A 23,917-nucleotide genomic window follows, 5' to 3' on the forward strand; every position below is an offset into this window, starting at 1 on the left:
GTGTGAATAAAGATAAGTGATGTGATAAAGTCCTTATGTAGGCCAAGACTCCATGCCCTTGTATTCTGACTGAAATACATATACCACAAGGAATATGTTCCAGGGAGAACAGGAATTTTTTTAAAAGAACATAAAATTTACTTTTCATATTAAAACAAAATGGACATTTTGTGAAATGGGATGCAAAATGTGCACAATTTTTAAGATAAAAGTGAGATGATAATGCCACTTATTGGTTATGGCAGCTACTTCAGAAGATTATTTGAGAATTTCTGCCTTGGAGATATGAACACGACGTCAGGCAAAACAGAGCACCTTTCCAGTTTTCACTGTTTGAAAACTGTTAGGTAAAAGCTTTGTTTTGAAGCAGGTTCTAGCTATACCTATAGTCTCGAAATGTGTAAGCAGGAGGCTCCTTCCAGCATTCGTTGGCCTCTGGATCCAACAAACAGTTGTCAGCATGGATGGGATGACTGAGGTCATTTCTTCTATCCTGCTGACCTGCCAGAAAAGGGAATAGACAAGAACGAGAAATGAAGTGCAGCAACTTCCACCGAAGTAACTGACAATCTCTCTTCTCCCAGTCCTGATGATCTTTGCAAATGGGCGGAGGCAGACAACAGGAAAGAACAGATAAAAGAACAGTGGACAAGTAGTTGAGATTCTGGTCTGGTTCTGATATGAACTGGATGTGAAACCTTGAGCATGTCACACCTGTCTCTTCAGCTATAAAAGTTATTTCTGATATAAACATACATGAACAAATTCCATGCGTTTCATGGGTTGTACTTCACGTAGGGCAGCAAAACAATGGGAAGGAAATGAAAATTTTTTTAAAAAACAAGATTTAATTCAGCTAAAACTTCCCAAGTGTAAAAGTCTACTCCTATGACATCATTATTCCCCCCGCCCCATTCAGGGGGGCATAAGACATAGAGGAGAAATCATGAGCAGGGACCGAGGAGGTCCCGGTCTTTCTATTACTTTCAATCATCCCTTCATCTTCTATGCTTCCACTTAATGCTGGTAGACATCATGGTGACTACGATTTCCATGTTCCTGATTCCTCAAAATGGGAAACCTACAGCAGAAAAGCATTTTTTTTTTCCAAGACTTCAGCAATTGGGGAAAATTGATTTGGAAGGGAAAATGTTCAGAATGAGGGTTTTCTGGAACTTCAGAAAAACAAAATGAAGAAAAAGAAGGAAGCAGAATAAGAGTTCATAAGCTACTTTTGTTTTAGAAATCTAGAATTCATCTAAAATATTAATCTACCATGCTGTAGAGCTTTGTTTTGCCTTGTTTCATTTCCCAATGTATTGTGGGTAAAAGGGAACCATTTCAGACTGCAATCTCACCAGACAGGGCTGTTCGGCAGACCATGTGTGTATAGGAAAAATACAGAGTTGAGTTCAGCATAAAATAAGATTCTACAATCCTTCGAGCCTTTTCGCTGATGTCGTAAAACAGACGAGCGCTCTTCAGTGGGACTCGACCTTCATAACCAGACTGAAAAAAAAAAAAAAAAAGAGAAACAAATGGGTTCATTGGAGGACGTAAGAAAAACAGGCACTAGATTGCACTGAGCCAATAGAGGATTGTCATGTCTGTATTGACTAATGGGAAGGCTACTACATATTTGTGGATTTCGGTTAGGACATTGTGCCATTGGAATAAACTCTTCCCAATAACAGATGGAAAGCTAAAAGCTACTTGGTTCCTCTTCTCTTCTATTATAATATGTTCTACCATCCTCTCTAACAACCCTTCCTGCAGTAGAGAATAATTACTTGTTTGAATATGTTTTCACTATTAGATCATGATTTTACAAAGAGGGATTGTATGTATTTTTTGTCAGGAAATGTAAAGTTTGATAAGTTGATGGCTGAATGGAGGAATGATTAAATACAATGAAGGTTTCATTTCACACTTGCTTCTTTCATCCTGATAGGTATATATTCAAAACTTTTTTCTTTCTTTCTTTTTTTGTTTTTTTTTTTGAGACGGAGTCTCGCTCTCGCGCAGGCTGGAGTGCAGTGGCGCGATCTCGGCTCACCGCAAGCTCTGCCTCCCAGGTTCACGCCATTCTCCTGCCTCAGCCTCCCGAGTAGCTGGGACTACAGGCACCCACTACCATGCCTGGCTAATTTTTTTGTATTTTTAGTAGAGACGGGGTTTCACCATGTTAGCCAGGGTGGTCTCGATCTCCTGACCTCGTGATCTGCCTGCCTCGGCCTCCCAAAGTGCTGGGATTACAGGCGTGAGCCACTGTGCCTGGCCACTTTTTTCTTTCTTATATCTGCCATTTACAGAAGCCTTAGGCTGACACTAAAGAACTCAAACCCAAAAGAAGTTAAGACTTTACTTTGAGTGCTTTCAGGACAGTTGCACCTTCAAACTTTTCATTGGGCGTATGGGGTGAAGTTTTTCCTCTGTATCCATCACCAACAAGCATGATTCCCTGGAAGCAAATACAAGAAGATACGTCATCAATGATAACTATGAATTCATCGGGTCTTTTTCTGCTTTGGCTGCCAGAAAGCTGAGAACTCTAGTCAATGCTAAGAACCATCCCCATTTTATTCCAGGATGCTGGTATAACTATTTCTTTTAATTAAAAGAGATATCTTTATTTAATCTTCATTCTACATTTTTATTATCAAATACTGTCACTTTTTATGGAAATAAAAAGAATGTAAATTATTGATATATTGCCTAATAATTAATTAAAATAAAAGGATTTCTCCAGCAACTTCATATGATAGGCAGGGACCTTGCTAGATGGCTGTTGGGCTAGGAAATATGCCAGTAGCTATTCCAGATCCCACCCGGGAAAACTAAAATAATCCCAACCCAAAGGCTATAAAAGTTCCTCAAAAATAATTTATGTCTTTCTACTCAAGAAAGCAATATTTCAGCGCTTGTTGTCTGGCTCCAGATGAGACCAGGACCAAAGCAGTTGCAGCTTCTTGGCAGGCCAGCGCAGTGAGCTCCCCTCCTTCTCCGGATCCTCACACTGGCCACGCTGTGGAGCTCCCGGCACTGTTCTTCCGACAGGACGTTATCCAGGAGAACCCGCTGAGTCCCGTTCAGCTGCTCCGAGTTGTAGACGAATGTGATGTTCTCATAGAGCAGAGGACCACCTACAGAAACAGAGCACATTGTCTTCCCTGTTACCTCTGTCCCTCGAAAGGAAGCACAGAATACCAAACAGCTTTCAATGTGCAATTCGAGTGAGTCCATTTCTTCATGAATATTTAGAAATGCAAAGACAAATTGCAAATTAGGAAGCTTGATAAACACAATATAGATTCAGGAGAAAGACGTCTATCAGGTTTCCTCATAATGTCATAATAATGTTACATGCGTACATTATTTTGGGAGAGAGAGAACTATTTTTCCATTTGTTTCTAATGCTGATCCCAAAAAGTTGACTGGGCATCTCATAGGACTCTCTTCTGAGAAAGTCCACCCTTGTTCACAGCCCCTCATTCATACCTCTGTCGCAACACCACAGATTGCATGTTTGGGTCCCCAGGTATGACATGCACACCTCAGTTTCACTGGTGTCTAGAGTAACACCTTCACTAGGTGATTCAGGTAGTCACACCCAAGTCACTTGACTCCGCCTCCGTCTTCTTCCTACCACACAACTGACCCTAGGTTGTCTTGCTTTTGGAGTGTTTTTCTCTGTTCTCCAGGCAAAATCGTCACGTTTCTATTTCCACACAGGAGGGTTTCCCTTAGGCACCTACTCTCTTCCCAGAGAGAGACCACAAGTTTATAAAATTAACTCCAGATAGGCTCTTCAGAGGGTGATGCCTTTGGGTCACATTTTAGGTTACGAAATTACAAAATCCAGACCTGACAAAGACCTTTTTTCATAGAGTAGGACTGAAGGACAAGGCCTCTGATAGAGAGGAAATCTTATGATGTAGCATAGTGCAAACATTTTGAACCAGAAAATCGAACAGAAAAGAAAACACTGCTTCTAACCATTTATAACACTCCCGAGGGGCCTGGTGCGTGCTTGTCCATAGCAACAGCTGAAGGTAAGGACAGCAGGGATAGGGAAGGCACAACTCCCTGCCACCCCAGGTCTAGCAAAGGTCACCAACACGTTGGCCTAAAACACTTCTGTTGGAGGAAGAAGAGACAATTGAAATTGATGTCTACTTTATAAAATAGATTAGTCAGCCTAGGGAAGAGCACTAGCTAAATGTTTATTAGTCTAGCTAGGATAAAAGACTCACTACAGCTCATGATTAATGGAATATTAAAAGAATGAGGCAGTGTTTCTCAATCTAGAGTAATGTTCGGTTATCTGTTAAAGCAGAAGTTCCCTAAGGAGCTCCAGTGCTGACAAATTATTTTCACTCTAATTTTACTTCTATATATGCAATCATAAAACTATGTTCACATTATTTATTTTAGTAGTTTCATACAGTACCCAAACCAATTTACAAGACTAAATAAAAGCAAGACCATAAAATGAACTAAATTCCAATCAACAAAGGGAATGGTTAACGTTATTTTTCTGAAAACAAAAAGCTACCTTCCACATGAATATTCTACTCACTGATCTGGTCTGGGTTCTTTTGAGCCAGGATTCCTTATAGTACTGTTGGTGTGTAATTACTATTCTACCACAACTTTTCTCTAGTTAAACTACTACACAATCTTAATGTACCACGATTAATTTTGGCCTTTGTATCAGTCCATTTTCTTGCTGCTAATAAACACATACCTGAGACTGGGTAATTATAAAGAAAAAGAGATTTAACGGACTCACAGTTCCACGTCTGGGGAGGCCTCACAATCATGGTGGAAGGCAAAGAAGGAGAAAGTCATGTCTTACATGGTGGCAGGCAAGAGAGCTTGTGCAGGGAAACTCCCGTTTATAAAACCATCAGATCTTGTGAGACTTATTCACTACCAGGAGAACAAACCACCCCCATGATTCAATTATCTCCACCTGGCCCTGCCCTTGACATATGGGGATTATTACAATTCAAGGTGAGATGTGGGTGGGGACACAGCTAAACCATATCAGCTTTCATCTAAGCCTAATACATTATTTATAAGTTCATCGTATTTCATTTATTTCTAGTCTTTAATCATTGAAGTATTATTAGTTGGTGTTAATATGACCATAACTGTGCACATTGAACTGTGGAATCCCATGACACCACCCGGCTAGAAGTTGATCCCTTAGATAACCCCTAATTGCTTCTCTTAATTTTTGAAAATTGTGATTAAAATTTATAAATATGGAATTTTTGGATCCCAAGAATATATCCATAAGCTCCGTTTCAGTATCACATCTTTTAGTTGAATAGAAAAATATGCTTTTCTACAATTCACTATTTCTCAAATTGTGTTGCATTGAAAGTTCTGGGAAAGTACTGGGTTAAATAAAATATAAGAGGACGTCTCAGAACTGTTAATATGTGAACAGGCCTTATTAATGTCCTAAGTAGTAACATAATATGCAGCAGTTTTTAGCCTTAATTGAATACAATTCTCTCCCTCCCCGACTCCCCCAACTTCCTTCCTGCAGCAGAGACTTTACGATGGGCTGCAATGATCATTGCCTCCCAACATTCATACAGCTGTGCAATTTGCTTCCCACAAGTGCAAGTGGAACCTGGAACTTACTTCTAAACAGTAGAATATGGCAAAGGTGATAAGGTGTCATTTCTGTGACTATGTTACATAAAATTGCAACTTCTATCTTGCCTTCTCAGTCTCTTGCCTTCTCTGCTGCCATGCTGTAATGAAGCAAGTGGCTGTACTGGAGAGGATCACATGGCAAGGAATAGAGGGCATCCTCCAGCCAACAACCAACTAGGAGCTAAAAGGCCATAGTCCAACAACTTTTTAGGAACTGAATTCTCAGCCCTGGTCAACAGCTTGACTGAAACCGGTGAGAGATCCTGAAGCCAAAGACACAGTTATGTTCTCTGCAGACTCTTACCCCACAGAAACTATGAGATAATAAATGGATATTTTCATAAGCTGCTATATTTTCATTATGTTTTCACAGCAATAAAAAAAGTAGTCTTTAAAAAATTTATTTGACAGGGTCTCACTGTCACTCAGGCTGGAGTGCAGTGGCACCACCATCATGGCTCACTGCAGCCTTGACCTCCTATCCTCAAGCAATCCTCCCACCTCAGACTCCCAAGTAGCTGGGACTATAGGCACGCACCACCATGCCTAGCTTTTTGTTTTTTTTTGTTTTTTGTTTTTGTCAGGGTCTTGTTATTTTTTTATTTTCAGGGTCTTGCCCAGGCTGGTCTTCAACTCCTGGACTCAAGCCATCCTCCCTCCTCAGCCTTCCAAAGTGCTTGGATTCGAGGCATGAGCCACCACGCCCAGCCAAGTAGTCTTTTAAAAATCCCCCCTAAACGTCTTAGCATAGAACGCAATTTGGAAAAGGCTGTTCTAATCTATGTAGCTGATTAAAGTTTGTAGTCAAATTGAGACAGGCATTCCCTCGAATATTTGGAAAAGTGAACTGTATATTCCATTCCAATTTAGAAGTATAAAAAGAAATGTTCCTTCAAGAAGAAAGGTAAGATACTTGTAGATTCACTGAAAAGCATCTGCTAATAAAAACTCAAATAGAAATGAAAGACAGATGAGAGATTTAGTGAATTAAGTTGGTTTATACTTTGCCAAGTTTTTCTCTTTTTCTACATTGAAGATGTATTATTTTAAACATAATTAGCTTATTTTCAAAATATGATTTTGAAAGTTAGCAAAAATAAAATATTTAGGAAAATGTCTACCAGTCTTAAGCTCCGTTATAAGTATGTATTATCATTACTATCGTTATTGTTGAATTAATAAGCTACACCTGGAATACTGTGTTAAGTTCTGATTGAGACACCTTAATAAGCGTAGAGCCTTAAGAGAAGGCTACTGGGATATTGAAGATTCTCCTAGCATTCCACAAGTAACATGCAAAGATCAAGTGAAGGAAGAATGTAACATGGAGTCTTCAATATCTGAATCTTGGGTTCCGGGAGAATCTGCGTTAGAAATCTGCCTTTCATGTAGCTAACATAATCATTAATATTACTAAGTGTAGAATTTTACACAGATATTTTCCACACGTACATTTAACAAAAACGACCCATCACCCATCAACTAACCAAAGGAAAAAAAAAAAGACAAATGAAACCCTATCATTCAACAGGCAAGTCAACCAGCCTCCATATGACTACCAGTCTTAAGCTGGTAGCTTAATGACTAGTAGCACACCAGACAGAGGAAAACATTAAAATAAAAATAAAAATGTAGTCCAATAAATTGTGGTTTCTGGGGCCTGATTTGATGGCTTCAGCCAATTCTTAACCACAGCCCAAGAAGATTTAGTCAAACAAGTTAATTCTTCCCTCGTTTATAAAGTATGTGCCTGGCTCTGACTCTCTGGTTGCAACAAGAAGGGATCATCTAAGAAAGTACTCCCTTGTACTCACTGTCTGGCTCATGGCAAGAAGAATCACTTTATCAGAAATTCGATAGTGTCATACAAAGCATGATGGTGTAGGCAGGCTAACAATCCCTATATGAGTACAGCCTTTTACAGTTAAAAAAACAAAAAAAGGGCAAGGCACGGTGGCTCACACCTGTAATCCTAGCACTTTGGGAGGCTGAGGCGAGCAGACTGCCTGAGCTCAGGAGTTCAAGACCAGCTTGGGCAACGCAGTGAAACCCCATCTCTACTAAAATACAAAAAAAAAATTCGCTAGGCATGGTGATGCATGCCTGTAATCCTAGCTACTTGGGAGGCTGAGGCAGGAGAATCACTTGAACCCAGGAGGCAGAGGTTGCAGTCAGCCAAGATCGTGCCACTGCACTCCAGCTTGGGCAACAGAGCGAGGCTCTGGCTCTAAAATAAAAAAAAAGAAGAACTTTTTATGTTTACCATCTTAAAACAGTTACTATCCTTCTTTTATAGATAAAAATCATAGGGCCCAGAAAAATTGAGTCAGTAGATCTTCATCACTGTGGAGCATATCAGACTAAGATAATTCCAGAAACTAAGCCTCCTGATTCCAAGTTTATTCCCCAACATTGTTTCTACTATCCCCCTACTGACTCTGGAATCATATCCAGCACAACCTTTAAAAATCTGGTGGGTGGGCTGAGCACAGTGGCTCAGGCCTGTAATCCCAGCACTTTGAGAGCCCAAGGCGGGTGGATCAACTGAGGTCGGGAGTTCAAGACCAGCCTGACCAAGATGGTGAAACCCTGTCTCTACTAAAAAAAAAAATGAAGAAATTAGCCTGGCATGGTGGCATGCACCTGTAGTCCCAGCTACTCGGGAGGCTGAGACAGGAGAATCACTTGAATCCAGGAGGCAGAGATTGCAGTGAGCTGAGATCGCACCACTGTACTCCAGCCTGGGTGACAGAGTGAGACTCTTGTCTCAAAAAAAAAAAAAAAAAAAATCTGGTGAGTGAAAGGAGAATGGACAAGTGACAGCAACGTTTTTAGTGAGTTTCCATATCACGCATGTTTCATGGACTGAAGCCACTGTGGGATGTAAGTAGCCCTGGGTCACCCCATCTTAATGCTTAGGAGCTATCCTGTAGGAATAATACGAAATACTAAACACTGATAGGCATCCAGAGTAGATGACAGTCTCTTTGGGGAAGATGAGAAAAGCTGAAGTATACTTTATTCTGCGACACATGCCTCCCTGACATCCCCTTTTAGTCAGATTAAGATATGAAAATGTTGCCAGGCGTGGTGGCTCATGCCTGTAATCTCAGCACTTTGGGAGGCCGAGGCGGGAGGATCACAAGGTCAGGAGTTCGAGGCCAGCCTGGCCAATATGGTGAAATCTCGTCTCTACTAAAAATGCAAAAATTAGCCGGGTATGGTGGCATGTGCCTGTAGTCCCAGCTACTCAGGAGGCTGAGGCAGAAGAATCGCTTGAACCCAGGAGGCGGACGTTGCAGTGAGCTGAGATCACGCCACTGTACTCCAGCCCAGGGGACAGAGCGAGACTCCATCTCAAAAAAAAAAAAAAAAAAAGAGATATGAAAGTGCTTTCTGATTGGAAACTTTGTCTCTATCTACAACTGTTCTTAATTTAGATCCTAATTAGGTATCTGACGACTGGACAACAGGCTTTTTAGTTATGATATAATAAGAAATATACTGGTCTTTATCCCTTGTTTCTAGCACAGAGCTCCTAAATCCCTTGGAATTTCCCAAGGGATAAGAGTGTCCTTTTTTACTTATAATGAGATCCTTTTGATCACACTTAAGTTTATGCTGATGAGATGAATTAGGGTAGGGCCCCTAAAAAGATTCAGAATGGGGCTGGTCACCAGAAAGACCAAGTGATTAGGAAAGTGAAACTTTTAGCCCCACCCACAGACCTCTGGGAAAGGAGTTTGGGGCCTGCAGATTAAGCTCTATAAAAACTCTTGAACAACAAGATTTGATGAGCTTCTAGGTTGCTGAGCACGTGGAGATGCTGGGAGGGTGGTTTGCCCATGGAGGGCATGGAAGCTCCTCCTCCCATCCCCCCATACCTTGCCCTATGTACCTCTTCATCTAGCTGTTCATCTGTATCCTTTATAATAAACCAGTAAACACAAGAGTTTCCTGAGTTCTGTGGGATGCTCTAGCAAATTAACCTAACCCAAAGTCAGGATCATGGGAACACTGGTTTGTAGCTGGTCAATGAGGGGTTGGTCAGAAGTATAGGTAACAACTTATACTTGCAATTGGCATCTGAAATGCCAGCTGTGGGCTAAGCCCTTAACCTGTGGGATCTGACACTATTTCCAGACAGACAGTGTCAGAACTGAATTGGATTAGTTCACCCTCAGTTGCTATCCACTGGAGAATTACTGGTGCATGTGGGTAAAACCTCACACACATCTGGCCACAGAAGTATTCTGTATTGAATGAATATGAGAGTACGGTAGGTAAAAAAAAATTTTTTTTTTCCTTCAGACCGGTAGGTTCCCAGAAAACATTCCATCCTACAACCCATTAGCCACTTCATCCTAGACAATTCTGTAGAAATGGTAGATTTGTGTAGCCCATTTAATCATGATCCTTCTCTATCACACGTAGTCTTCTGTTCTGCTCTTCTATTAACCTTCTAGTCAGTTGCTGGACACCAGATTCCCTGGTAGCCAGGGAAAAAAAATGCTTTGAAATTTGGCAACTGTCCTGGAGTTTCCCAAACATTTACAGCAATGTGTTGGCTTATTGGCATGAACTTCCTGGGTGATTTCTCAGCCTAAAAGGCAACATGAACTCTGGCTGACCATGAAGCTCTCTGGCATTTGTAAAACAGCTTGGGCTTTGTGGCTGCAAACTGAGGTCCAGGTCAGATTAGATGAGCATATTATCCTGTTTACTGGTTCAAACTGACTTGGAAGCTAAGGAAGGAAAGGGATGGGAAATGTGAGAGCTGTAGAGAGCCAAAAGTTTTCAAATCAGAGGAATGTGCTGACAAGGTCTCCTGGGGAAAGAAGTACTGTACAGCTTCCCAGTGCAGTGCTTTGAAAGCCTCTTGTCTTGCAATTCTTTCATCAATAGGTGATACATTTTTGATATCTACACAATTCTGTGTTACATGCAGCAGGTGAAGAAGAGAAAATGGGATTTCGGGTCAAATGTCTGGGTTCAAATGCCTGTTCAACCTGTTCTGAGCTTCTGAGACTTCAGAGAAGTCATTAAATCTTCCCACATGAGATGCTGTTAGTATTAAAATAGTATGCAAATAAATTGTGTGCAAATTTGCTGGGAAATCATAAAACATATAGAAATAATAATTGTTAAGAATTAACCACTGCTGTTAGTATTACTATTGCTAATAGTTTTTATTAATATAACAATGCTTGGCTCTACTTAAAAACTGTTTTTGGCAACACTCCACCTGTTGTCTCTACTAATTTTCATCTTACATAAGTAGGCACATAATGTTCCGCTCGCTTCATCTCTGTGCCTTTGCTCCGTTTCTTTTAACCACTAGAATGGTTCCCTCTACATCCGTGCATCCTACTACATTCTGCTTTCTCTAAAGGCCCTGCTCAGATCTATGTGCTTCAAGCATCTAAGGTTAACTAATCTAATATCCCATGTGGCTGGTCTCCTCTCCAAGTTCCTCTGATATACAGTCTGTCCCACACTACCTAGCTCTTACTGACTGTGTAACAGAAGTAAACCATAGGAAATTGCTAAGCCTCCGGTATTCTGAGAATGGTGATGACCATGCAAGTTTCCTTGGGAAACAGACGAGGGAGTGAATTTGGAGGCTTTTTCTTTTTTTCTTTTTTTTTGAAACCTATGGTAATAATACACAAATCTAAGACTTTTTTTTTTTTAAGTCTTGCTTTCAGACTATTAGGGAGTGTAGTAGCTTAGTCTTATTCTTTATTTTCTAGAGAAAGTGGGTTCTTCCTTGATCTGGAAAAGAACTGGTCAAGGCCCATCTTCCCCTTCCCCTCCTTTATAGAGTAAAAGTGCACAGCTACTTACCTTCTCTTAGGTCTCGATCTATCTTGGGTGATAGCTTTTTTCCCATTGAGAATCCATGAACTTCTGCTCCCTCTACGTTCACTCCTGAAGGGACCCTGCCCATTCAAAAAATTTAAAATGGCAATTTGTCATTGAATAACGATGTTCAAAGGCAAAGAATACTTTACCAAGGTAGTCTGTGACTCTATATTGTGTATTTTGTTGTAAACAAGTTCACCTGTCTTTTAAAGTCAAATTAAATGTCACTGCCTCTAGTAAGTTCTCTATTTCCTCGGTGAGTTTGCCTTATTTCACTCATCTAAATCTTCTTAGCAACCTTTATTACAATTAATTGTATGCATAACATAACTCTCTTCAGATTAGACTCTAATCTCAAGTAGGAAAAAAATTATCATGAGCATCTTTATAATGCTCAGAGTGTCCAGTGGGGCCTGGAACATGGACTGCATCATTGAACAACTGTTGAATTGAAATAAATTATGTCATAATGTAGTAGTTCTTGACTATTGTGAAAAGAAGACACAGGTTTGTCATTTGCAAACACACAAATGATAGCAGGCTGTTCTTTATATACGTAAAAATCAAACAAATCCAAATGTGTATATACATTCTTGGATCTCTTGAAATAATTTCATGCCACCCAAGGGTTGAGTTTTTGAAGCCTAGTGAAAGACTTCAAGATTCTAAATAAGAAGATCTGGATCTGTCCTTCCTTTGTGATGAGACTCTAAGCAAGTTGCTTGCCTTGTCAGGGCCTCAGGTTCCCAATTTGAAAATGAATAAGCTGGACCATGTGATCTCAAGCAGGTGTTTCTAACCTTCTGCGTTTCAGTCCTTTTAAAAGATGTAAATTGACTTTTGTCATTTTAAATAATGAGCTTTCTTGGGAGGAGGGGGGAGGGATAGCATTAGGAGATATACCTAATGCTAAATGACAAGTTAATGGGTGCAGCACACCAACATGGCACATGTATACATATGTAACAAACTTGCACATTGTGCACATGTACCCTAAAACTTAAAGTATAATAATAATAAAATTAAAAAAATAATAATGAGCTTTCTTGATTTCTGATTCAGTTAGTGACACCTAATATTTTAGCTATTTTAGTATAACTTTCTGAACTTCATTATTTTAGGTAAATACAATAAGGGAATTCACCATCAAAAAACTCATTTCATAGTTTTTCTGTTAATAAATCAAAACCAGTATCCAACCTTCTCAGATTCGGAATCATGGAATGTTAGCAGATAGAGAGCACCTGATTTAACCCTTTTTTTCTGGAAAAAAACATGAGAGCCAGAAAGCAGAAGATACATTACCTAAGGTTACAAAAACGTGGCAGGAAGAGCTGGGACCTGGATGCAGAGCTCCTAATTCAGAGCTTAGAATTATTTTATTATATCTCCTTGCCTATTTCATAGAGCTACATTTCTCTATGATAGGTTATGACACTAAGTATTTCTCCTCATAAAAAACCAGTTTGCATTCTGAATGGACTTACCGATTCTCATCCTGTCGTCCTCCATATCTGATCCAATAATTCTGTTTTGAATCGAGTAAAAAAAAAATGCAGTAATTTTGTCACTAAAACATCACTTACAGAATTAAGATAAAATAAAATATGCACAAAACATTCAAAAGATCTATAATTTAGGAATTTTGCATATTGTGTAAAGATACAATATATTTATATTTTATAGATTAATGAAAAGGAAGGCTAAAGTTAGTGGAGATTTGGCAAGGACAAAATGAAATACAAGTCGATTTTTCAAATACTATGGAATTAGCCTAGATATCCATCCTTTTGTCCAAGAAAGTGACTTGGAATTTGGTGGCAGAAAAACATCTGAAAGATCATTCAGTTCAACTTCTTTATGTTTTCTGAATAAAACAAGCAAACAAAATTGAGCTTGAGTAATCATCTGTATAGATCATGAAATTAGTAAATAACATATTTTAAGGTCTCTTGGATAACATAATTTTAAAAGAATAATAAGTAAGACCCGATATAAATATTAATATATTAGAAGGTGTTATATTAGAAATAGTACATTAAAATTAACCCATTTTAAAAAGTGTGCCTATAAAAGATGAAAAAAGGTTGTAAATGGATATATTATAAATAATTTTATAAATGTATTAACTTGTATATCATTTGAAGAACTTACATAGTAACCAATGGATAAATGAATAAAACCCATGCCCAAGCAATTAAAAGAAGAGGAAAAATAGTTAATATGTGAAAAGGTTTATTCCTGCTGGTCATCAAAAAAATTACAAGTTAAAATGATGTATTATTTCATACATAACATATAAATGATAAAAGTGATTTTCAAATGTTATTTCTTATCGCTGATAAATTTGTGGTAAAATGGTACGTTTATGCATTACTAGGATTCAAATGCCTGTTCAATCTATTGTGAGCTATGAGACTTTAGAGTAGTCACTAAATCTTCCCACATGAGATAGTGTTAGTATTAAAATAGTGTGCAAATAAATAATTCCAAGAGAATTATTCTCTTAGTAATCATATATAATTATATATAATTATAAATAAATTAATAATAAATAATTTCTAAGAGAATTCTCTTAGAAAAGCAATTTAGTTTCAAGAAGTTTAAAACCTTATATCCTTTGATGACAGAATAATTCCACTCTTAAGAATTTATTTTCAGGACATAGTTCAATAGAGAAAAAATGCTTAATACATTATGTATAATTCAAAAATCAGAAATAATTCAAATGTTCAGCAGAAGAGTTCATTTATTTATTGTATGTCAATTCTACCTATCTAAAATTCTAAATTCTACCAACTTTTTAGAGACTAAAATGTAGCTAAAAAGACCTTTTAAAGCTATACAAATGTAGAAATTTCTTATGGTATCTTCTTAAAAGAATACAAATCTCTTTATACCATAGTATATGTTTCTGCAAAAGCTATGTCTTCATATAAAGAATGATTAGAAGACAACATGGAAAAGCGGAGTGAAGTCAGCATGATGGGTGTGATAGCATTGTGACTGATGATATTTTGAATTCTCTTTAATGTTTAGGTAATATAAAAGCATTAATAGAAAAATTTAAAACACCACATCCAGAATTTAGGAAAATAAAACACTCCCAGGGCAAATGAGTCATACACAAAATACTTTTACCCAATAGATTTGCTTTTGACTTTGGACCTTGTTAATATGGAATGACTGATGTGGAAATCCATTAGTCTTTTAAAGTTCATCAGATGGCCGGGTGCAGTGTCTCAAGCCTGTAATCCCAGCACTTTGGGAGGCCGAGGCGGGCGGATCACCTGAGGTCAGGAGTTCGAGACCAGCCTGACCAACATGGTGAAACCCCATCTCTACTAAAAATACAAAAAAAAATTAGCTGGGCATTGTGGCGTGTGCCTGTAATCCCAGCTACTCGGGAGGCTGAGGCAGGAGAATTGCTTGAATCCAGGAGGCGGAGGTTGCAGTGAGCCGAGATCACGCCACTGCACTCCAGCCTGGGCGACAAAAGCGAGACTCCATCTCAAAATAAATAAATAAATAAATAGATAAAGTTCATCAGATATATTGAGTAAATATCTCCCACCCCCAATTTCTACCTCAAGGAGGGCATCGAAATCTTAGCTTTTTGAGGTAAATGGCAAAAATGGAGGCAGGTAATAAAAACATGAAAAGGATTCCACTGAATCATTATTTTAATAAACATTTCCTCTTTCCTCTTACCGGTTCAGTGTATGAAAACCCCAGACCTTCTGCAGCTGATTTTATCAGCTCAGACTCCAGCTTATGACGTTTCACAAACATTGTTAAATCCTAGAGAAAAAGAAGTAAAGAAAGACATTTTTTATTTAAATAGCAGGTAAGAGATATGATAAATGTTCAGGTGGCAATATTTTCATTAGATAGTCACAAATGAGCTAACAAATATTCAGAACTGCAAGACTTGGCCCCATCTCAACATACTTTCACACGCTAGCATGTATGAATAAAAATGTGCTTCAGGCATAAATAAAGTTTGAAAGAACCGAGTTCAACAACCTTTGCTAAATTGTTAGACATCTTTAAGACCAGTGTCATATTTTTATCGACTCTCCCCCGAACACATGCAGAATCAAGAATTTCTTTTCAGGCCAGGCACAGTGGCTCACGCCTGTAATCCCAGCACTTTGGGAGGCCGAGGCGGGCAGATCACCTGAGGTCGGGAGTTCGAGACCAGCCTGACCAACATGGAGAAACCCCGTCTCTACTAAAAAAAAATACAAAATTAGCCGGGTGTGGTGGCACATGCCTGTAATCCCAGCTACTAGGGAGGCTGAGGCAGGAGAATCGCTTGAACCCGGGAGGCGGAGGTTGCGGTGAGCCAAGATTGCGCCATTGCACTCCAGCCTGGGCAACAAGAGCGAAACTCTGTCTTAAAAAAAAAAAAAAAAGAATTTCTTTTCAAAACATTGGTCTCACCTCTCTGGCCTCAATGGATGCCGGGTCAGTGCTATCATCCAGCAGACTCTCATAGTAATCCACATTGTCTAGGACATCCTCATCATCTGGATGGCACAGAAGATAGGCTTTGGCACACTCCAGGGCTTTCACATACTCACCAACTGAAAGACAAAGGAGTTGCAGCATTAGAGTCAGCCTAGGTCTGTCCAAAGGATTTTAAAGGGAGGCCATCAACATGTCCACAGAAGTCAGCATTAAACATGAATAAGAGGGAAGATAAATTGAGGCTCAGCAGAGAAAGCAGAAACAGTCACAGATACAAGGAAAGACATGATTTCAAGTATTCAAAAGTTATTACCTTTGGTCTGCTTTGGTGCTAGTTGTTTTGTGCAAATCGTCAAGTTTCTATCTGAAGATGTTTGTTGACAACTTTTATTATTTAACACATATAAACAGCAGAATTCTATGAGTTAATTCTGATTTTTGTACCGAGTTTGGGTTAAGTAAACATCCTGAAGGTGATCTTTGCAACAGTAATGTACCATTTTATATATAATGTATGAGTAACATAAGTGCTTTTAAAATGTTATTTTTCATTGCTGCAGTTTGTGGTAAACTGGTACTTCAATGCAAAGTCCTTCATAGAGTCCCAGATGTTCTGGAGGAAGCCCCTTAAATCCTTCACTATACAATTATAGCACATCCAACAGCAGCAAACTACTAAAAGGAACTAACAAGGATGTTTCCAATATAAACTTTTCATTATAGAAATATTTAGCTATTACAAGGGAAATTTTAAATGTCTGTATGCCTTGTTTTCAAATAGGTCACAACATTGTATTTCTTCTAATGGAAATTTACAATATATGTATGTGTGTATATATATATGTGTGTGTGCATGTATGTGTGTATAATAAATACATATACACACACATATCTATATATATATACTCTGAGATGACTCTGATTTTTAAAAAGAATGATAAAAATTAAGCAACTCTCTCATCTTTGATTCACTGTTTATGACTTGAGCACGTGATTCACTGTGTGCCATCAACGCCAGGATAATAAATAATGTTTTGTTTTTGGAAAGGAAGAGGATTTTGCAAAGTTCCTTTTAAATTCAGTTCTAAAAAAATTAAGTCTAAAAAATCATGCAAAATGTCAATCTAGTATAATTTTCAGTAAATTATCACAGCATTAAATTTTGTACTTTGCCCATTGGTGATATTCCCTTCTGCTCTTCTTGTCCTGCAGCTCAGGAGAGAAGAAATGCATAAATTCCTATTGCTTTCATAATAAACTGAAGAAGTCAGAACACTCAATTACAAAAATGTGATGTCTGTAATGATGAACCACAACCCCCCAAGAAGTCTTCATGGATGATCCACGCTTTACCTCGATAGTAGGCAAACTGTAGGTAATCATAGTGCAGAGGAAGAAAATTCTCGATGGGAGAGAGGCGGCCAGGGCGGGTGGCAAGTTCCCTCACACATTCATGCTGACAAACAAGCACCTGCATGTAGTGATCTGGAAGACAAGAGCCAATACGTGTGTTCCTCCAGGTTGCTGAGTGCCCAAACGTCAACGTCACAGCCACAGTTACACAGGGCATTCCTCACCTCACCACACTGGAAGACCAAATTACTATAATCCTCACTTCCGGACTGCAAAACCTTTTTACAAAGAAAGTAGGTGACTTGGCCAAGGTCTCCTGGTCAGCGATCACTAGAACGACAGTAGATTCCGAATCCTCCAGCTCACAGTCTGTTCTCTACACCTCACTTTTCCCTTCCCATATACACTTTTTATACCCCACAGTCCACTTTACCCCACCTACACCAAGCTGAATGTCAGTTTTCATATTTAACAACTTTGGGGTCTCTCTTTGGATATCTTGGATGGCTCGAAGTGCCCTGGAATCGGGAATGGAAGTTCAGATGCTAGTAAATGTTAAGGAACAGTTTGGAAAAAGAAACCACCACGGGCATGGAAAATTCAGGCTGAGAAGTGAAGCAAAAGTGCTCTTTTTCTTTCTTAACATTTTCAAGCCAAATTGTCCGAAAAGAGAAATAAAAACTCTTTTTTTTTTTACACCTATTGGTCAGAAACCTATTCTACCCAGTTATAAATTAGTCTATCGCCTAGACATAGTATATTCTGATACTAAGTACATTGTATATTCTTTACCAGAGACTGGTAAAACAGGCAGAAGGATGTAAACTAAAGGAATGAGCATCTTATTTCCTATTTCTCTTCACTGCCCTTTCTATTGCTCCCATTCTTCTTGCTTGAGAGTCCTGAAGTGTTAGGGTCTTCATGCCGCCTTTAGCTCTGGACTCTATTTTATCAAAGCCTGAGATGAGGAAACACAAGTGGTGAATGTCCTAGAGAAGAAAATGCCTCCTACGTTTCACCTTGACTGATTTTTACAATGAAGATGGATGTATTTTCCAGAAAGAAAGGTTCATTCATGCCTGCGCTGAGTGGGTTCTTTTGAGAATGATGATAAAATCATTTGATCTCATAGCTGTGCAATTTAATTTACCACAACTGCCTTTTTTTCAAAAGGTTCTCTGTTTAGTCTGAGTTTGGCTTGGATCTTGGTGATTTTGCAGAGGGACCCCAAAACACAACAGGAAGGAAACGTGCATTTTCTGGTGTGGGGGAATGTGCCAGTTTTGTATAACTTGGCTAACTGAATCATTTATAGCACAGCTAATAGAATCCCTAAAGCCCATTGGTTATTAACCCCAGTCAGGGGATGTGAAGGAAGAATGAGTTCTATTTATTTGATTAGCATGTTAGAAATAAATAACCAGCTGTTTCATTTCTTAAGAAAACAAAAACAAACAACCTTCAACTGTTTTCTCCTACTCAACTTACCATTTGCATTTCTATTTACTTTCTAATACACATTCCTTTTAATTCCAAGTGACAAGCAAAAGGTAAAGGCCAAAGATACCTACCGAGAACTCAAAATCTGAATGGAAATATTTTTTCAAAGCGGATATAAATAGCAGCAAAATAGGAGTGACAGAAAGGTATCCTTTAGGGTTTCATAGCAGGGCTAGTAATAAATAGCTGCATTCAGCAGCCATTTGTATTTTTCCCCAACTGTTAATGTCTAACTCTAAAATTCAAATATTCTGATTTTCTAATACATTTGCTATTTAAAAAGCCAGTTTTATTCCTAATTTAGGACAATTTTGAAGCAGACAAGAATTTACATAGTGAGAGCTGTCATATTACTTTTATTAGGTATATCCCTTGCCTCCTTTCTATCTTAAATGACATTGTGCAATTAATATGTTTTTAATAAGTTTGAGTCTTAAAAATTAAAGAACCTGAGTTATGAGATCTCTATTCTTTTCCAGCTACCGACATGCTGTGGCGACCTTGAGCAAATCACTAAATACTAATCTGTGGGAAATCGTCGGTCCATTTTCCTAAACCAGATCTAGGACATTGGCCAAAACTGTTCAGTGGCCATTGGTGGAAGCAGGTGTAGAGGCGAATGTGGGCGTGAAAGCAGGATGCATATCTCCCCACAACCACAACACAGTTAACTATAATAAAGGAAGAATCTGCCATTCCCAAATACAAGATCAAGTGTAGAGAAATAGCAATTAAAATGTGAACCACACATAAAACTGACATTCCAAAAATTTAGGCAACTGGATCTGGCAGAGATCCAAAAAAATAAAACTTTCAGGAAAATATCCTCAATAATTGAGATTGCTGTATTGAATTTAGGTGAACTGAGTTGATTTTGGGTAACTGGGTGTGTCACAAATTGTGTCATATTAATTTTCAGTCTACTTCCTAGTCTAATTTTTGATAGCTATACCCTAATTGTCTCTATAAGAAACCTTAACAATAATTCTTAACAATAATTCTAAACCTACATTCTCATAAACATGGAGTATTTAACCATTTTAATCCCTGCTATGAGATTGATGGATATATCATGTCCTTCCTTCATTCATTCATTAATCAACCCATTCATTTAACCAGTATTTACGAAGTATCTACTATTTGCCACTCACTCTTCTTAGGCACTGAAGATTGAGCACTAAACAGGACAAGGCTTTAGCTGAGAGATAGAAGAAAACAACACTTTGAAGATCTGTAAGTGGAAATAAGCATGGCATATTTAAGGAATCAAAAAGCAGGAGAGAGAGTGAGAGGGAGAGAGAGAATGAATGAAAACATACCCAAGTGCCCAATTATGAAAGTTCTTATTAAAGAATTGGATTTTATTCCAAGTGGAACGTAAACCATTTGGGGTGTTTAAACCAGATCTGTGAGCAGAATTTTGTTTTTTTAGAGACTGCTCTGTGGGCATTTGGAGCAAAACCAGAACAGGACATGAAGAGCAACAAGGAGGCAATCACTGTTGCTTTGAGCCAGGGTGGTAGCAAAAGGGGTGGAGGGAGTCAGGAAGTGTTCAGTGCTATTAGGAGATAACCTCTATCCAAGTTTGGTAACAAATCATATGGGAATAGGAATTAAGGAAGATGTTGGATTGAAAGGTAACTTGGTTTGAGTTATTAGGTGAGTAGCGCTTTTTGTTTGTTTGTTTGTTTTTCCTTTGAGATGGAGTTTCGCTCTTATTGCCTAGGCTGGAGTGCAATGGCACCATCTCGGCTCACTGCAACCTCGGCCTCCAAGGTTCAAGTGATTCTCTTGCCTCAGCCTCCTAAGTAGCTGGGATTACAGGCGCCCGCCACCACACCTGGCTAATTTTTTATATTTTTAGTAGAGATGGGGTTTCACCATGTTGGCCAGGCTAGTCTCAAACTCCTGAGCTCATGTGATCCACCTGTCTCAGAATCCCAAAGTGCTAGGATTACAGGCATGAGCCACCGCGCCCGGATGAGTAGTGCTTTTTAGGAAGACTGAAAGCACTGGAAGTTGGGGAGAGCAAACTGATTTTATTCACTGGCATTTCAGTAAGTAAATGAAGTTGAACGTTGCTTTTCATATATGGGTAACTCGGAAAAAAATGTGTGCTCAAAATATTTGTGAAAATTTTATTAATAAATTATCCTTTGCCTACTTTTCAATTATGTAGACCTTAAAAGTATAGATTCTAGATTCAGAAAAGTCCAAATATGAGTTCCAGTTTCACTCTAATCACATCACTTAATCTTTTTCAGATAAATTCCTCATTTACAAAAGGGAGAGGAGAGTAAGTAACAGTAGTATCTATAAGAGTTGCTTAAAGCATTAAATAGATAAAAATATGTGAAGTGCTCTGTACGTTACAATTGCTACATATGTGTTGGTTATTATTACTACTGATAATTAAGAAGTAAATTACTATGAACAATAATAATTTACAGGCTCTCTTTGAATATGAAATATATTAACACTTTGCCTATAAAATATTTTGCAATACTTTCTATTTGTGTTTGTAGATCAGCTCGGTTTATCGTATAAATCTGTACTTATAAATCTTAGGTAAAGTTTAACTTGTTCTTTATTTTTCTTGCCTTTTGTCATGCTTAGAAGAGCTTTTCTGCTGGGCGTGCTGGCTCACGCCTGTAATCCCAGCACTTTGGGAAGCCGAGGTGGGCGGATTACCTGAGGTCAGGAGTTTGAGACCAGCCTGGCCAACATGGAGAAACCCCGTCTCCACGAAAAATACAAAATTAGTTGGGTCTGGTGGTGCATGCCTGTAATCCCAGCTACTCGGGAGGCTGAGAAAGAAGAATTGCTTGAATCCGGGAGGCAGAGGTTGCAGTGAGCCAAGATCATGCCATTGCACTCCAGCCTGGGCAACAAGAGCGAAACTCTGTCTCAAAAAAAAAAAAAAAAAAAGAGCTTTTCTTCTCCTAATATTATACAAATATTTTCCCTCATTTTGTTCTAACAGTTTTATATTTTACACTTATATTGTTATTACAAATAAAATTTATTTTTGTGTAAGGCATACAGCAGAGAACCCACTTTCCCCTCATAAGTGGTTAACTAGCCAATCTCCCAAATTATTCTATAATGTGCATTACCTACTATTTTAAATGCTGCTTTGTAATATATTAAATTCTTATTAAATAATAAAACATTTTAAGTAGTTGAAGACTACACAAAAGTGTTCACTACTACATTGTTTATAATAATGAAAAATTTCAGCCTCTTAAACACTCATCACTAAAGGACTAGTCAATTAAATTATGATGCGTTTATATAACAGAGCATTACCCAACCATTAAATACAATAAAATGGCTCTACGTACTTACATGAGAAGTCCACAATATATTGTTAAGCATAAAATAAAACAACAAAAGTTGAAAAACAATATATATAGTATTGTCCTATTTTATAAAAAATGAAATAATAACTATAAATAAATACATAAATATTTACATAAGGACCTGAAAAAGTTTGGGAAGACAGTCACCAAAATTTTAACTACATACATTTCTCTACAGGAGATAGGCTGGGATAGACACATGAGAGTCTTTTATTTTTACAGTATATTCTTCTATTTTGCTGGAATAGTTTTTTACAAATTGCAAGTAGTATTTTTATAATCAAGAAACAAATAAAATGAAAAAATAAGCTTTTACCTGCAATAGCTTCATACAGACCAGCCTTATACCCTAAATACTCATATTCTTCAAATCTCTGAGGCCCCTCACATAGGGTCCGGCATTCTATATCTTCAATGAAATATTCTCTTAGGGCTTGTTCGAAGTGCCTGATAGCCATCTCAAAGTCATCAGCCTCATAATGTTTAACTCCTGCATTGTAACTCTCCTGTAATGAAACAGACAAGAAAAAACAAACAAACAAACAAACAAACAAAAAAACCCTTATTTTCAAAGAGGGGTTTTTGTTGACTGAGGATCATCTAGGTAGATGGCGTACTGGATGCTTCTGCTGCAGAGGGATACAGAAGGGTTGCACTGGGAGATAAAGAACAACATTCCTGGCTTCAAATGCTTGTAAGTGAGAGGGGTCTTACTGAGCAAATAGATTGCTATGTGATCAGTCAATGTCGTTTTTTTCCTTAGCACATGCAAGACTGTGTTTTTGAAATCATTTGCCTATAGGTAGGGCCATGTAACAAGTGCAGGACAACAGATGTGGGTGGAAGTGACATCCACTTTTAGGCCCTGCCTGTGTTTTTTTTTTTTAAAAAAAAATATGTTCTAAAATCTTTCCTTATCCTTTTCTGTGATAATTTCGGAGGCTACATGTTGAGAATGGTGATGTCAAAAATTAAAAAAAAAAAGGCTTTCAACATGTGATTTCAAGTAATGTTTAGTCTATATAAAGAATTACATCACTTTTTAAAACCCCAGTTTGAAACATACAGGTACAATGGGCAAACCACTGGACTGGGAGCTGGAAAATCACAGTATAATCCTGAACAATTTACACTGGCCTCACCTCCTAGGTATAAAATAAGAGTATTGGAAAGGTTCAGAGAGGATTATAGAGAATTATATGATGTTCTAGTTTTTATCACATTATACCGATTTTCTAAGTTAATTTTTATTTTCTCTTAATTTAAAAATTTTTAATTTTTTAGTTTTTTTATTTCAACTTTTAAAATTTTAATTAAAATTTTTTTAAAATCTCAATTTTTTCAGACCTGATCATTATATTCTGAGAATTCTGAAAGTCCAAAAATGTTACTAAAATTTGAGAATAAATTTTATGAGATATTCATTCATAGAAATTTGCTTTGACTCAGATGAAACTTAGGAGCACTTAGCTCCCTGTGGTGAGGGCAGGGGTCCACAGAGCTTACCATGTGTGGCTTGGCTTCTCTGTCTACCAATTGCAATGCTTCAACACCAGCTGTCGCCCTGTAATTCTCAATGTTCTGCTGCATTTCCATGTGCTCAGGGTTAGCCACGAAAAATGTGTGAGCTGCTTCCACTGCTTTTTCGAGCTGGTTAAGCTAAAGAGAAAAAAAAATGACCGAATGAAGGC

The 23,917-nt window shown here is 38.1% G+C and overlaps 1 protein-coding gene across 1 annotated transcript in view; it reads right to left on the bottom strand.

Moving 5' to 3' along the window:
• The window catches only part of P3H2 (prolyl 3-hydroxylase 2), a 168,271-nt gene that overhangs the window by 14,571 nt on the left and 129,783 nt on the right, over nucleotides 1-23,917 (bottom strand). Inside the window, exons 2-12 of the mRNA XM_003824964.5 lie at nucleotides 23,733-23,885; nucleotides 22,543-22,732; nucleotides 17,365-17,496; nucleotides 15,985-16,127; nucleotides 15,250-15,339; nucleotides 13,026-13,066; nucleotides 11,521-11,615; nucleotides 3,016-3,143; nucleotides 2,366-2,461; nucleotides 1,359-1,509; nucleotides 384-501 (exon numbers count right to left, since the gene is read on the bottom strand). Of these exons, the coding sequence (XP_003825012.2) occupies nucleotides 384-501; nucleotides 1,359-1,509; nucleotides 2,366-2,461; nucleotides 3,016-3,143; nucleotides 11,521-11,615; nucleotides 13,026-13,066; nucleotides 15,250-15,339; nucleotides 15,985-16,127; nucleotides 17,365-17,496; nucleotides 22,543-22,732; nucleotides 23,733-23,885 (1,337 nt within the window). The remainder of the gene's footprint in view (nucleotides 1-383; nucleotides 502-1,358; nucleotides 1,510-2,365; nucleotides 2,462-3,015; nucleotides 3,144-11,520; nucleotides 11,616-13,025; nucleotides 13,067-15,249; nucleotides 15,340-15,984; nucleotides 16,128-17,364; nucleotides 17,497-22,542; nucleotides 22,733-23,732; nucleotides 23,886-23,917) is intronic.

The sequence above is a fragment of the Pan paniscus genome, chromosome 2, assembly GCF_029289425.2.
Source record: "Pan paniscus chromosome 2, NHGRI_mPanPan1-v2.0_pri, whole genome shotgun sequence".
NCBI classification, from domain to species: Eukaryota; Metazoa; Chordata; class Mammalia; order Primates; family Hominidae; genus Pan; species Pan paniscus.